Source organism: Pristiophorus japonicus, chromosome 1 (genome assembly GCF_044704955.1).
Source record: "Pristiophorus japonicus isolate sPriJap1 chromosome 1, sPriJap1.hap1, whole genome shotgun sequence".
NCBI classification, from domain to species: domain Eukaryota; kingdom Metazoa; phylum Chordata; class Chondrichthyes; family Pristiophoridae; genus Pristiophorus; species Pristiophorus japonicus.
The window spans coordinates 249,032,204-249,046,408 of record NC_091977.1 but is presented as its reverse complement, the minus strand read 5'-3'; the positions used below and the strand labels follow the sequence as shown (position 1 = coordinate 249,046,408).

General features: G+C 44.3%; 1 protein-coding gene across 2 annotated transcripts in view; it reads left to right on the top strand.

Moving 5' to 3' along the window:
- The window catches only part of dnah6 (dynein, axonemal, heavy chain 6), a 669,683-nt gene that overhangs the window by 547,236 nt on the left and 108,242 nt on the right, over positions 1-14,205 (top strand). For both annotated transcript variants that reach the window (XM_070888374.1, XM_070888373.1), the window contains one exon: positions 9,268-9,395. In XM_070888374.1, coding sequence (XP_070744475.1) covers positions 9,268-9,395 — 128 coding nt within the window. The remainder of the gene's footprint in view (positions 1-9,267; positions 9,396-14,205) is intronic.

Below are 14,205 nucleotides of genomic sequence, written 5' to 3'. Positions count from 1 at the left end.
CCACAATCTGGCTTTCCTGAATGTTAAGTACTGCGCGGGCTAGCCATGCTTCGGTTCATGGGGATGTCTCCCTCAGCTACGCTTCAGTTGATGCAGTGTGCTATCATTCATCGTGGTCCTTCAAATCAGCCTGCTGCCTGCGCTGCGTGAGCCTACTCATGCCACACATCCTGACCCCTTCTCTGCTGCCAGCCATTTGTCTGTTCTGTTATATTTTGCAGAAGTTGAGGCCAACCCTGACGATGCAGAAGAAGATTCAGACCCGGACGAACCTGAAGAGAACATCTTCCAATCCCACCTTCCAGACGAAGAACATGGGGGTGGTGGGAGGGGGAGGTGATGAATGAAGCGCCTACTGTTCTATTCACTGGCGGAGGTGCCCATTGAGGTGCCAGCCCCTTTCCTGAGTGGTACGAGTGTTGCTGAAACATTCCATGGTTTCCCACCGTCCAATGATGGGGATTCCAGTGGGGTACAGTGAGGCACAACCAAGGCCTCACCATCCGAGGCTGCGGGTCCCAGTGGGGTGCAGCCAGGCACACCCAGAGCTCCACCGTCCGAGGCTGCAGGTCCCAGTGGGATGCAACGAGGCATATCCAGGGCCCCACCATCCGAGACTGCATGTCCCAATGGGATGCAGCAAGGCACACCCAGGGCCCCACCGTCTGAGGCTGCGGGTCCCAGTGAGTTGCAACGAGCCACACCCAGGGTGAGGAGGTGAGGGAGAGCTCGACAGCGCTCTCCTGAGGTGCAGGATCTAACTGATGTGGTTCAGATGATGGCAATAAGTGCAGAGAGCATTGACCTTACACGATCACTCCTGGACACCATTAGTGGGGGGTGGGTGATGAGATAGCAGGACTGTCGGGAGAAGTGTCACTCTCGTGAGAAATGTGAACACTGTCCGGGAACATGAGGGAGGGAATGTCGCAGGTAGCTGATGCGCTGTCAGCGAACATTAGGGAGGGAATGTTGCAGGTAGTTGACACTCTGTCAGGGCACATGAGGGAGGGTATGTTGGAGTTAGCTGCTGCAATAAGGGAACACGGCCAGATGCCGCGCCCATTGACAGAATCAATTGCCACTCCCACTTCAATCCCCAGACCAGTCTCTGAAGAGGCCCAAGCCGGGCCTTCCACATTACCGGCTGCCCCCCCCCCCCCACAATTACCCGAGATGTTCGAAAGAATAAGCTTGGTACCAACCCGATAAACGCTGCACCACCGCCTGCGGGCAGGGGTGGAGTCAACAAGACCACTCGCAGCGGGCGGTCTTAGAATAAGGTGGAGGAAAGATGGGTGCAGCCTTTCTTTACTGTTGTTGTTATTACTGTTACTGTTGTAACTGTCTCAAATGAAAAGTTTTTTGTAAGTTACGTAAATTTACAAGTTTAAAAGTTTGTAAGTGATCAAGTTTTTAAATCATCTTAACTGAAAACTTTAAAGTTTGATACAAGAATATTTTTTATTAAAGTTAAATTAAGTACAAAGAAATGTTAAACTTTTGAATAAAATATACTGTAAATTATAACTGAATCAGTTCCATTATTTGTTCCATTATTAGCACAACATTTTGAAGTAAAGAAGAATAATTTCCATTATTTGTTCCATTAACACAACACAACATTACGGAACAGGTCGAAACAGTAAACATGGTCGGTTTGGAATAGTTGCCGCTAAGCCTTCAGGCAGAAAAGCATTCACAGATGAGCTGTTGGCACAAGGCTCGAGTAATTGTTAATGGGGCACGACTGCCTGCTCTCCTCCGCTGTCATGCTCCAGGTTCAGGTAGTTGCATGGCTTCCTCGTCCTCATCCTGCTCCTCCTCCTCGCCATCTGCAGCTTCCTCATCATCATCAGCCACTCTCACTTCAGGTGTGTCTTCTACTACAGCTGCTGCTGCCTCATGATGGCTAAGTTATGCAGCATGCAGCACACAACAGTGAACTGACCGACAATCTCGGGAGTATTGCAGGTAGCCTCCAGAATGGTCCAGGCATCGTAAACACTGTTTCAAGTTGCCAATGGTCCCTTCTATTATGCTGCGCGTCGCAATATATTCCCGGTCAGCTTCCGTCTGGGTTACACGCAGGGGCGTCATGAGCCAGGTGGCGAGGCCACTTTGTCTCCCAGTAGCCAGCTCAGCAGATATAGTGCTCTCGCATTGGATGAACGCATCATGGGTGCTCCCAGGGTACATTGCATCAGCTGACATGATGCGATGCATGTCGTCACACACGAGTTGCACATTAACAGAATGGAAGCCTTTTCTGTTCCTGTACATCTCTGAATCCTCCAAAGGTGTTTGCAAGGCGATGTGGGTACAATCAATGCAGTCCTGTACCTTTGGGAAGCCAGAAATCCTGGAGAAGCCCACAACCCTTTCACGCATTGCCTGGGCGGTCAAGGGGAACTTTATGTAGTCATTCCTCCAGACATGTAGTGCAGCAGTCACCTGCCGAATACAGATATGTATTGCATGTTGAGAAATGACGCACACATCCCCAGTTGTGGCCTGGAACGATCCAGATGCATAGAATGAAATTGGAGCTGTAACCTTCACTTCAACTGACAAAGCAGTTCTCCTGACACTTCTAGGTTGCAGATCTGCTTTTACTAACTCACAGATTTCAGTTACAACTTCTTTGCGGAAACGCAGCCTTCTGACACAGTCTGCAGCACTCCGGTGCAGGTAAGAACGCCTGTCCCAATATACCCGACGTGGCTAAGGCCTCTTACCCATCATCCTACGTGTTCTGAGGTTCCTCATGTGATGACATTGAATCAATTCTTTCCTCCACAGGACCATCATGCAGAAGGCTTGCACGAGGCATGGCATTGTCAGTATTACCCCACAATTAAATTGTACCTTTGCAAGAAGCTAAAAACGGCAGGCAGGACAAGCTTCTTTGTCTTCCCAAGGTCGACGCCCTCGTCTAGACCACAACCAGGTCTGAGCATGTGCAATGGACTTGCTTACACATCGGGAAAGTCCCCCTCCCGGGCTTCATTTGATGCTGCTTGCTGCTTTCTCCATCGTGTAAGGCTTCTCATGCCTTCGGTTCGGCTCCCCCTCTTCCCCCCCCCCCCTCCCCCCAGCCCCCGGGCTTCATTTGATGCTGCTTGCTGAATAATGCAAGGCTTCTCATGCCTTCAGTTCAGCTTCCACACCCCCTCCCGCCCTCCCCCCCCCCCCCCCCCCCCCTGGCCGCAGCCCCCCCGGGCTTCTTTTGATGCATAGTGTAAGAGTTCTCATTCCCCCAGCTTGGCCTCCACACACCCCAACCCCCCCCAGGCTTCTTTTCAAGCCGAGCCCCTGTGTCCGAGCGAGGGACCGATTCTGCCAGCCGACGCTGCAACCCTCGCGCCCGGTTTGGTGACATTCGGTGGTGGCGTGGCACTTTCTTAAAAAAAATCAAAAATTAAAGAATTACATGAAACTTCCATTTTCTGCGTTTTCATTTGGAAAAATGTAAGCTTGATGATGTTTATTAGTGTGTTTTTGACTCCCTCCAAAACCACCTAAAAACAATGGTGTCTTTCTGCGCTGATTTTTTTGATGTGCGCTGGTTTTTCTTAAGTACCCAGAAGGTTTTTTGGGAGAGGTCACATATGCTGCCCTAGGAAAAATGTAAGTTGGCCAAGCTTGTATAATTGTGAAAAACTGGCGCAGACATCAGGTTACGCCGCCAATGACGCAAAAAAACCCCTAACATTAGTACCCCTTACCAACCTGTCTTACCTCCTGCTGTGCCATGATCTTTCCTGTCTTTGGTCATGTATGCCCTCAGATTAATATTGCATGCGATGTCACTACAATGTTACAATATTTACTCTTCCCTTGTTTACAGTAATATTTAATGTCTTTAAATATTCCTTCTCCATCTGCTGGATAACCTTTGATTACAGCACCGTCCATCCTGCAAATAGATGGTTTGAAATTAGTGTTTTGTAGTAGTGTACATACCCCGAGAACATACGTTTTTAGGAAAAAATGTTGATCATCATGTAATTAGTGTCACATCGGATTTTCCAATGCACCAAAGATCAAGTGATGACTGGCTCTGCAGAGATTCTTTTGCTTATTGTGAATGAGAATGATGACAGCATCACATGGCTTTCGTGGGCGGATCATCGTTTACCAAATGTGGAAGTAGTGATTTAGATCAATAGAGCAAATAAATCTTTACACTTCTGATAGAATTCACAAGGATACCTGTTCTGGTGCTTTGCCTTGATTGCTTTCCTTTATTAGCTGGAAGTATTTCAGCCAGAGTGATTCCCGCCTCTAGCTTTTGTTTGCCTGCACCAATTACTTGTGATCATTAATGCTCCTCTATATTCACCTTTAACTTTGCCAAATGGGATAAAGGATACGTTACGCTTTAAGTTAATCTTAACCTATAGCAAAACTGTTCTAGTACAGCAACAGCATTGTCTTCTACCCAACAATGTGAACAATTGCCCAGGTATGACCTGTCCACAAAAAGCAGGACAAATCCAACCCGGCCTATTACCACCCCATCAGCCTACTCCCAGTCATCAGCAAAATGATAGCACTGTTGACGACGGGGTTTCCTCTCATTTTTTTCTCATTCATAATTTCAAATTCTGCGCTTGCATGTTTTTTCTATTAAAAGCTGGCTCACCAGCTGCGCAAGACCTGCAGAGCGCAGCATGGCCATGCAGCTTAAAAGGAATGTTGGTTGATGACTCCTATTAAGCAGCACTGGCTCACCAATAACCTGCTCACCAATGTTCAGTTTGGGTTCTGTCAGAACCTCGCCGCTCTAGACCTCATTACAGTCTTGGTTTAAACATGGACACAAGAACTGAATTGCAAAGGTGAGGTGAGAATGACTGCTCTTGATATCAAGATTGCATTTGACTGTGTGTGGCACCAAGGAGCCCTTGTAAAACTAAGTCAATGAAGATCAGGGGGAAAACTCTCCACTGGCTGGAGTTCATACCTAGCACAACGGCAAATAGTTGTGGTTGTTGGAGGCCAATCATCTCAGCCCCAGGAAATCACTGCAGGAGTTCATTAGAGTCGCATCCTTGTTCCATCTATCTTCAGCTCCTTCATCAATAACTTTCTTTCCATCACTGTCAGAAGTGCGGCCTTTCGCTGGTGATTGCAGTGTTCAGCTCCATTCACAATTTCTCAGATAATGAAGCAATCCATACCTGCGTGCAGAAAGACCTGGACAACATCCAGGTTTGAGCTAATAAGTGGCAAGTAACTTATGTGCCATGTAAGTGCTAGGCAATGACTATCTCCAACTAAAGAGAACCTAACCATCTTCCCTTGACATTCAATGGCATTACCCTCACCAAATCCCCCATCATGAACATCCTGGGGGTTACCATTGACCAGAAAATTAACTGGACCAGCCACACAAATGCCCTGGCTACTGGAACAAGTCAGAGGCTGGATATTCTGCAGCGAGTGGCTCACCTTCTGATTCCCCAAAGTCTTTCTACCACCTACAAGACACAGGTCAGGATTGTGGTGGAATACTTTACACTTCCCTGGATGGGTGCAGCTCCAAGTCACACAACATTCCTGATTTGGACATATAACATTGTTCCTTCATTGTTGCTGGGTCAAAATCCTGGAACTCGCTACCTAACAGCATTGCACCAGCATTTACATCAAAAAGACTGGTTCACCACACAGACTGCAGCAATTCAAACAGAAGGTCCACCACCCCCTTCACAAGAACAACTAGCAATGGGCACATACCAAGAATGAAATAAAAAAAACAATTTTTAAAAAATGTCAGTTTTGGTGGTCCCCTTTTGGATTGGATTGGCCCCTAACTGTTTCTGCAGTTGGTTTGTCTCCAGTCTTTTAAGAACATAAGAACATAAGAATTAGGAACAGGAGTAGGCCATCTAGCCCCTCGAGCCTGCTCCGCCACCCAACAAGATCATGGCTGATCTGGCCGTGGACTCAGCTCCACTTACCCGCCCGCTCCCCGTAACCCTTAATTCCCTTATTGGTTAAAAATCTATCTATCTGTGATTTGAATATATTCAATGAGCTAGCCTCAACTGCTTCCTTGGGCAGAGAATTCCACAGATTCACAACCCTCTGGGAGAAGAAATTCCTTCTCAACTCGGTTTTAAATTGACTCCCCCGTATTTTGAGGCTGTGCCCCCTAGTACTAGTCTCCCCAACCAGTGGAAACAACCTCTCTGCCTCTATCTTGTCTATCCTTTTGATTATTTTGAATGTTTCTATAAGATCACCCCTCATCCTTCTGAACTCCAACGAGTAAAGACCCAGTCTACTCAATCTATCATCATAAGGTAACTCCCTCATCTCCGGAATCAGCCTAGTGAATCGTCTCTGTACCCCTTCCAAAGCTAGTATATCCTTCCTTAAGTAAGGTGACCAAAACTGCACGCAGTACTCCAGGTGCGGCCTCACCAATACCCTGTACAGTTGCAGTTAATTTAGTAAATTAACCTTATGTTAAGTGAGAGAGCAAAGCACGAAGATACTCATACACAAAAAAAGGCTTTAATTGTTTCCGATATCAGTAATTTAAAATAATTAGAAAATGTATTGTCTTTTCTTTGGTCCACAAGGTGAACCTCTCCCGATCGTTCCCCTCCCTTCTAATCATTTCACCCATTCCCCGATCCCTTCCCCGATCATCCCCCTCTCCAGCCCACCAGGACCTACAAGCGGGCCGCTGCCTCAGGCCTACCCATTCCGGTGCGAACCAATTGTCCTCAAAGCTGTAATTGTTCCATCGCTGTTTTATTGTTTTTTTGCGGTGAGCTTCACAGCCTTTTTGAATTTGAGAGAAGACTCTGTAGCAGCTTTACTATTAAGCTATTATTATTCATTGATTCATGGAATGAACTTGAACCTTTTTTTCCCCCACAAGAAAGAACAAAATGTCTTCATCTGTTCTCTGTGGTCCATTTCCTCTTGAAGATATCACTCAAAGTGGCACTTGAGTCAATATATACTTCACATGAAACTACAAATTTCTATCAAATAACCTATGTTATGATTGTTTAACTACTGTCTATTCTACCAGTCCAAACCATATGTACTTTGGTCTATTTTGTTATTCATATTACTATTCATGCAGATATTTATATTTCTACTTGCTTGATTTTAGAAGACTTGCAATAATCTTCACTCCCTCAATAATCAAATAGATTTGGTATTTTATGTCTTGCCAATTGTTGAGTAAATGTAAGACTAAAGAAAAATAATAATCAGGTTGTAGATGGCTGCCAAGCATTATATTTTGAATCTTATAAGCCTGAATGAAGCACAAATCATTATCAGTTGGAGTCCAGCTTATCACTAATATTTTAGGATCATATTAACAACAACAACCAACAGCTGAAGCAAAATAATTATTTAATATTTCTACCTGTAATATTCTCCTGTCTATCCCTTAATGGCCCTATTCCAATCCCAACCTTCCTTTTTTATTGATATGCCTGTAAAATATTTTACTATTTTGTTTTATGTTCCTTGATAATTTAATGCCTTAAGTCCTCTTTGCCTTCCTAATTGTTTTTTGACTTCTCTCCTAATCTTTTTGTATTCTCCCTTATCATGCACTCCCTTACTGTCTATCTACTTAATGTATGCCTCTTTCTTTACCCTCAATTGTTCCCATATAGTTTTATTCATCCATGGAGTCACATTAGTGTTCATGGAGAAGAGCTTGAAGAATCAAGGTCAATTTTAACCCAGAGTCGGTAATGATGTCACTGGGCGGCAACCTTTAAATGACAATTAGGCCCCTGCCTGCCTTTTGCAGGACCCTCGTTGATGGCCTGAGTTGTGCTTGTAAAAATGTAAATGGGTGGGAATGAGGTTCAAATTATTTCATCCTGATATTTTAACAGCCCCAACACCACCCCCCCCCCCCCCACCGCCCTCGCCCCCCGCCGACCCTCTCCCACCCATAAGGCGGGGGTTTTAAAAACGAGGCCAACATTAGGGTTGTACCCTGTCAACTGTGGCTCAGTGGGCAGCACTCTCGCCTCTGAGTCAGAAGCTTGTGGGTTCAAGTCTCACTCCAGGAACTTGAGCACATAAATCTAGGCTGACACTCCATTGCAGTGCTGAGGGAGCGCTGCACTGTCAGTGGTGCCATTTTTTGGATGAGATGTAAAACCGAGGTCCAGTCTGCTCTCTCAGGTAGACATGAAAGATCCCACGGCACTATTTTGAAGAAGAGCAGGGGAGTTATCCCCGTTGTACTGGTCAATATTTATCCCTCAATCAACATAACAAAAAAAGTTTATCTGGTCATTATCACATTGCTGTTTGTGGGAGCTTACTGTGCGCAAAATAGCTACCGTGGTTCCCACATTACAACAGTGACAACACTTCAAAAGTGCTTCTTCATTGGCTGTAAAGCGCTTTGAGTGGTCGTGAAAGGCACTATATAAATGCAAGTCTTTCTTTCTTTTCTCTGTCCTTTGAGTAAGGCTTCCCTGCTGGAAGAATGGGATCGCAAAATCATCCCCATGGATACAATACTTTCAGTAAACAAATTAATTGAACAGATAATTGAAAAATGCTTTGTCTTCAGCTGTGTGGACCATAAGCTCTGGAACTCCCTCCCTAAACCTATATGCCTCTCTACCTCTCTTTCCTCCTTTAAGACGCTCCTTTAAAACCTACCTCTTTAAACAAGCTTTTGGTCAATATGCCTTAGTTTCTTCTCTGGCTCAGTGTCAACTTTATCTGTTGGTCTGTAACACTGTTGTGAAGCACCTTGGGACATTTTACTATGTTAAAGGCGCTATATAAATAAAAGTTATTATTAATAATAATGTAAGTTACTTTTTAATTTAAAGGGAGTAACATTTCCCTGGTTACTGTGTTTAATGACATCGTGTTTGTGCAGATTAGCTTTGTTTGTAATTTCTAGGAAGATCACAAAGACGTTGTGAAAGGACACATTTACAATTTGGCTAGAAATACTGTGCACAAAAAATCTTCACATTCATTTAGAATTTCCCTAACAAGTTAAGGACACAAAAGGGATCATTTTCACCGTCTCTGCCTGCCTGGTAATCTGGTAGAGCAAATCGTCCAACCTTTGTAGAATCTGCTCGATTTTCATTCCACAGTTGTCAATGGAACGAAAATTGGGCTGATTCGCTGGATCTATAATGGGCAGGCGACTGCCAGGTTACTGCCCAGGCAGCGAAGTACAAAATTCTCCCTAAAGTTTGTGGAAGGGACATTCTCATTTTTAAAAAATATTTATTTCAGAAAAACTTGACCTTGAAGTTGCAACTGAAGTCCTATTTGTAAGAGACAAGAAAGGACGCTTGAATTCGTTAACCACTGTACTTGGTCAAGAAGTTGACCGTTTTAACGGTCTCCTGGTCGTTCTAAAAGTAAGTAATGAATCTATAAATAATAATGGAAGCAGTACTGTTCTTACATTCTCAATTACACAGCATTATGTGAAAGTCAGTTGTGGCCCTTGCATTTGTTTAAAGACTGCAATAGTTTCAACATATTATGCTCTCCTAACTTCAGTTCTTTGTGTCTTCATTAATTTTACATGTTTCTAAGTTTGTAATCAGCCATGCATATTTCCCAATGGGCAGCAATTACTATTACTCTCTAATATTGCACGGGGGAAACATTTATCTCCATATGAAAGCAGTATTTAATGCGAACAGTTCTGCTATGCTTTTCTTTTTGAAACTGTATTTGGTATGTTAATTATGGTATTTATGAAGACATATGAACATACGAAAAGAAGAATGAGCAAAGGCCGTCAAGCTCACCTCAATGAATCAATGGTGTAATCTGGATGCACTGTTCACCATTCAAGTTTGTATTTGAGGAACATATTGAAGGGGGGACTTTCAATTGGGAATGCCTATTTTAATCTAAAAAAATGAGCACTTAGGCACTGAAAATTGGCACATGACACAGAATGTACCCATCTCCATTTTGAATCGGGGTTTCTTTTAGTCCAGCGTGCTCACCTGAAATCGCCGGGTACCTGTTTACAACAACAATAACTTGTATTTATATAGCGCCTTTAACATCCCAAGGCACTTCACATGATTATTATGAGATAAAAATTTGACACCGAGCCGCATCAGTAAAAATGAGCACAGGTGACCAAAAATTTGGTCAGAGAGGTATGTTTTAAGGAGCGTCGTGATGGAGGATAGAGAGGTATAGAGGCAGAGAAATTTAGGCAGGGAGTTCCAGAGCTTTGGGCCTAGGCAATAGAAAGCATAGCCACCAATGGTTGAACGATTATAATCAGGGATACTCAAGATGGCTAAATTAGAGGAGCGCAGACATCTCAGGGGGTTGTGGGGCTGGAGGAGATTAGAGATAGGAAGGGGCAAGGCCATGGAGCGATTTGAAAATAAGGATGAGAATTTTGAAATCGAGGCGTTGCTTAACCGGAAGCCAATGTAAGTCAGTGAGCACAGGGGTGATGGATGAACGGGACTTGGTGCGAGTTAGGACATGGGCTGCCGAGTTTTGGATCACCTCTACTTTATGTAGGGTAGAATATGGGAGGCCAACCAGGTGTGCATTGGAATAGTCAAGTTTAGAGGTAAAAAAGGCATGGATGAGGGCTTCGACAAGGTCCCACACAAGAGATTAATGTGCAAAGTTAAAGCACATGGGATTGGGGGTAGTGTGCTGACGTGGATTGAGAACTGGTCGCAAGGTTCTGTGCTGGGGCCCCAGCTGTTTACATTGTACATTAATGATTTAGACGAGGGGATTAAATGCAGTATCTCCAAATTTGCGGATGACACTAAGTTGGGTGGCAGTGTGAGCTGCGAGGAGGATGCTATTAGGCTGCAGAGTGACTTGGATAGGTTAGGTGAGTGGGCAAATGCATGGCAGATGAAGTATAATGTGGATAAATGTGAGGTTATCCACTTTGGTGGTAAAAACAGAGAGACAGACTATTATCTGAATGGTGACAGATTAGGAAAAGGGAAGGTGCAACGAGACCTGGGTGTCATGGTACATCAGTCATTGAAGGTTAGCATGCAGGTACAGCAGGCGGTTAAGAAAGCAAATGGCATGTTGGCCTTCATAGCGAGGGGATTTGAATACAGGGGCAGGGAGGTGTTGCTACAGTTGTACAGGGCCTTGGTGAGGCCACACCTGGAGTATTGTGTACAGTTTTGGTCTCCTAACTTGAGGAAGGACATTCTTGCTATTGAGGGAGTGCAGCGAAGATTCACCAGACTGATTCCCGGGATGGCGGGACTGACCTATCAAGAAAGACTGGATCAACTGGGCTTGTATTCACTGGAGTTCAGAAGAATGAGAGGGGACCTCATGGAAACGTTTAAAATTCTGACGGGTTTAGACAGGTTAGATGCAGGAAGAATGTTCCCAATGTTGGGGAAGTCCAGAACCAGGGGTCACAGTCTGAGGATAAGGGGTAAGCCATTTAGGACCGAGATGAGGAGAAACTTCTTCACCCAGAGAGTGGTGAACCTGTGGAATTCTCGACCACAGAAAGTTGTTGAGGCCAATTCACTAAATATATTCAAAAGGGAGTTAGATGAAGTCCTGACTACTCGGGGGATCAAGGGTTATGGCGAGAAAGCAGGAATGGGGTACTGAAGTTTCATGTTCAGCCATGAACTCATTGAATGGCGGTGCAGGCTAGAAGGTCTGAATGGCCTACTCCTGCACCTATTTTCTATGTTTCTATGTTTCTATGTTTCAGCAGCGGATGAACTAAGGCAAGGGCGGAGGCGGGCTATAGGGTCCTGCATTTGTTTAAGGACCCAAGAGCCCTTTTCAACGGCTCTGGCATCCTATTCGCCAATGCTAAAACAGGCACACAAATTATGAGCAGGGTGCAACCTGGAGGGTGCCATTTAGGCCGTGTCAGTTGTGGATCAGTGGTAGCACTCTTGTCTCTGAGTCAGAAGGTTGTGTGCACAGGTCCCACTCCAGAAACTTGAGCACATAATCCAGGTCGACACTTCAGTTCAGTACTGAGGGAGTGCTACACTGTTGAATATGCCATCTATTGGATGAGACGTTGAACCGAGGTCGTATCTGCCATCTCAGGTGGATGTAAATGATACCATGGCACTAATCGTGCAATCATCCTAATTAATTCAAATTAGAGCAGATTTTATCTTCAATAATCTATAAAATGGTCAGGTTTCAACTTTGTAAAGGCTGTAATATAATTCAGTGTGTAGCTGATCATAAAATGCAAATCAGATACAAGTTTCATTTTACCCTGTGAATGTTGTTCGTTAATATTTTATGTTGTCTATCCTTTCTCCTGAGTAATGATTTGCATTTACATTTTCTAGAGTGCTATTATTATGCATATTATAGAATGGAAATTGTAGCCCAAAGGAAAAGGAGACGATTAATGATAATACTTCCAAACATTTAACATTCAGAAATATGAACTTACTTCTAAAAATGACACTGTATTTGTTCCTAAGGATTAGTTCAGAGTTTGTTGTGTTAATAGTATGAAGCACAGTAAAAATTCAACAGTAAATACTGAGTGGTCATGTTAAACCAGCAAATTTTTCCTCAAGCACATGTGTGACAGTGCCAAAAAATGCTGCGTTGGAAACAAGAATAAAAGTAACGCAACTTTACTTGATTGTATATTTGAAGCTTGGACAACAAATTTGAAAAATGTCCTTGCAAAATATACTTATTATTGAAATCATATTGGCACAATGAGCTGATGATTTCTATTATATCTTCAGTACAACTCACAAACACACACACAGCCTTAAGATGGCAAAACACTCTGGAACTCTAGTCAGGTGACCTGTTCCCTTTTTATTTGTACACAGCACTGGCTGCAGTGTCACAGTAGTTCACAGGTGGAGCTATATATATTACACTTCTCCCTCCTTAATAAAGAAGTAATTATAACAAAATAATCATTATACATAAATTGCATGGTTATACATAACATAAGATATAGGGCTAGATTTTACACTTTTGTGCATGTCGCCCAAAAATGGGCGTTATTTCTGCCATGGGCGGTAAAAGTGGGTTTTCAGATCGTCTGCTTCTCCCCATTATCAAAGCACCTAGTCTCCATTTTTGAAATTGGGCATTACCGCGAGCAATATGAAATGGTCGGTAGCGTTAAATCCCTCTGACCTACTGCCGTAAAGTGTCGCCATCCTTAGCAACAGTATGGCAATGCTCGATTCCCACGATTCAGGAGGTCAAGGGTCATTATGACATGCGCAGAAGAGGAGACAGAGAGAGAGGGAGCTGAGAGGGACTGAAGGCATGTGTGGGTGTGGTGTGGCTGCTTTGGGAGGAAGGAGGGAGAGCTTAGAGTTTTACAGCAAATAGGGAAACAAAAATTAGCTGTTACCAGCCACATATTTGCCCGAATTTGGCCTATAATGGAGTGAGAGGAGGAGGTGACACAGCACGCTGTGGAGACTGATGCTGGCAAGAGCAGTGAGCTGGGAGAGGAGCTCATTGGAGAACGCAAAAGAGCGAGGAGGTTCTCGGATGAGGCAAATGCCTACGTCCTGCAGGAGGTCGAGTTACGCTGGGGTGATTTGACACAGGGTGGGCGTGGGAAGCCCACCCCCAAGGCTTACCAGAAGATATGGACCGAGATAGCAGAGGTGGTCTCGTCGGCGACCAATGAGGTGCGTGAGGGCAACCAATGGCGCAAATGATGGAACGATCTTGTGGGACCCGCAAGAGTAAGTATTACATTTATTTACATGTACTTATGTATTTATATAATTTGATTTTTAAGAGTCATGAGTCACTATCAGCAGATGTGAGGTCTTTCACTTTTACCGGGAATGTTGTAGTCAAAGCCTGCGGTCACGGTGTACGTCTTTAGGTAAAGAATGATAATTATCAAATAATCATGATTACATCTGTCGCTTATGTGTTGTATCAGTCTCTGTGACAGTACCTGGCAATGATATCACACAATGATCTCATGCCATGTCGTCCTGTTATCTTTTACAGAAGTAGCTATCGACGATGAGGTCTGTGCAGAGGCGAACGGATGGGGGGCCACCAGTCCCCAGCAACATCACTGAGATGAAGGAGCGGGTGCTCGCATTCGTGGGGAAGCATCACCAGACAGCCACGGAAAAGCATCTGCAGACCCTGAAGTGAAGTGACGTGAGTAAAGTTGACACCATTGCATGATGTAAAGTCAATAGATGCCACACC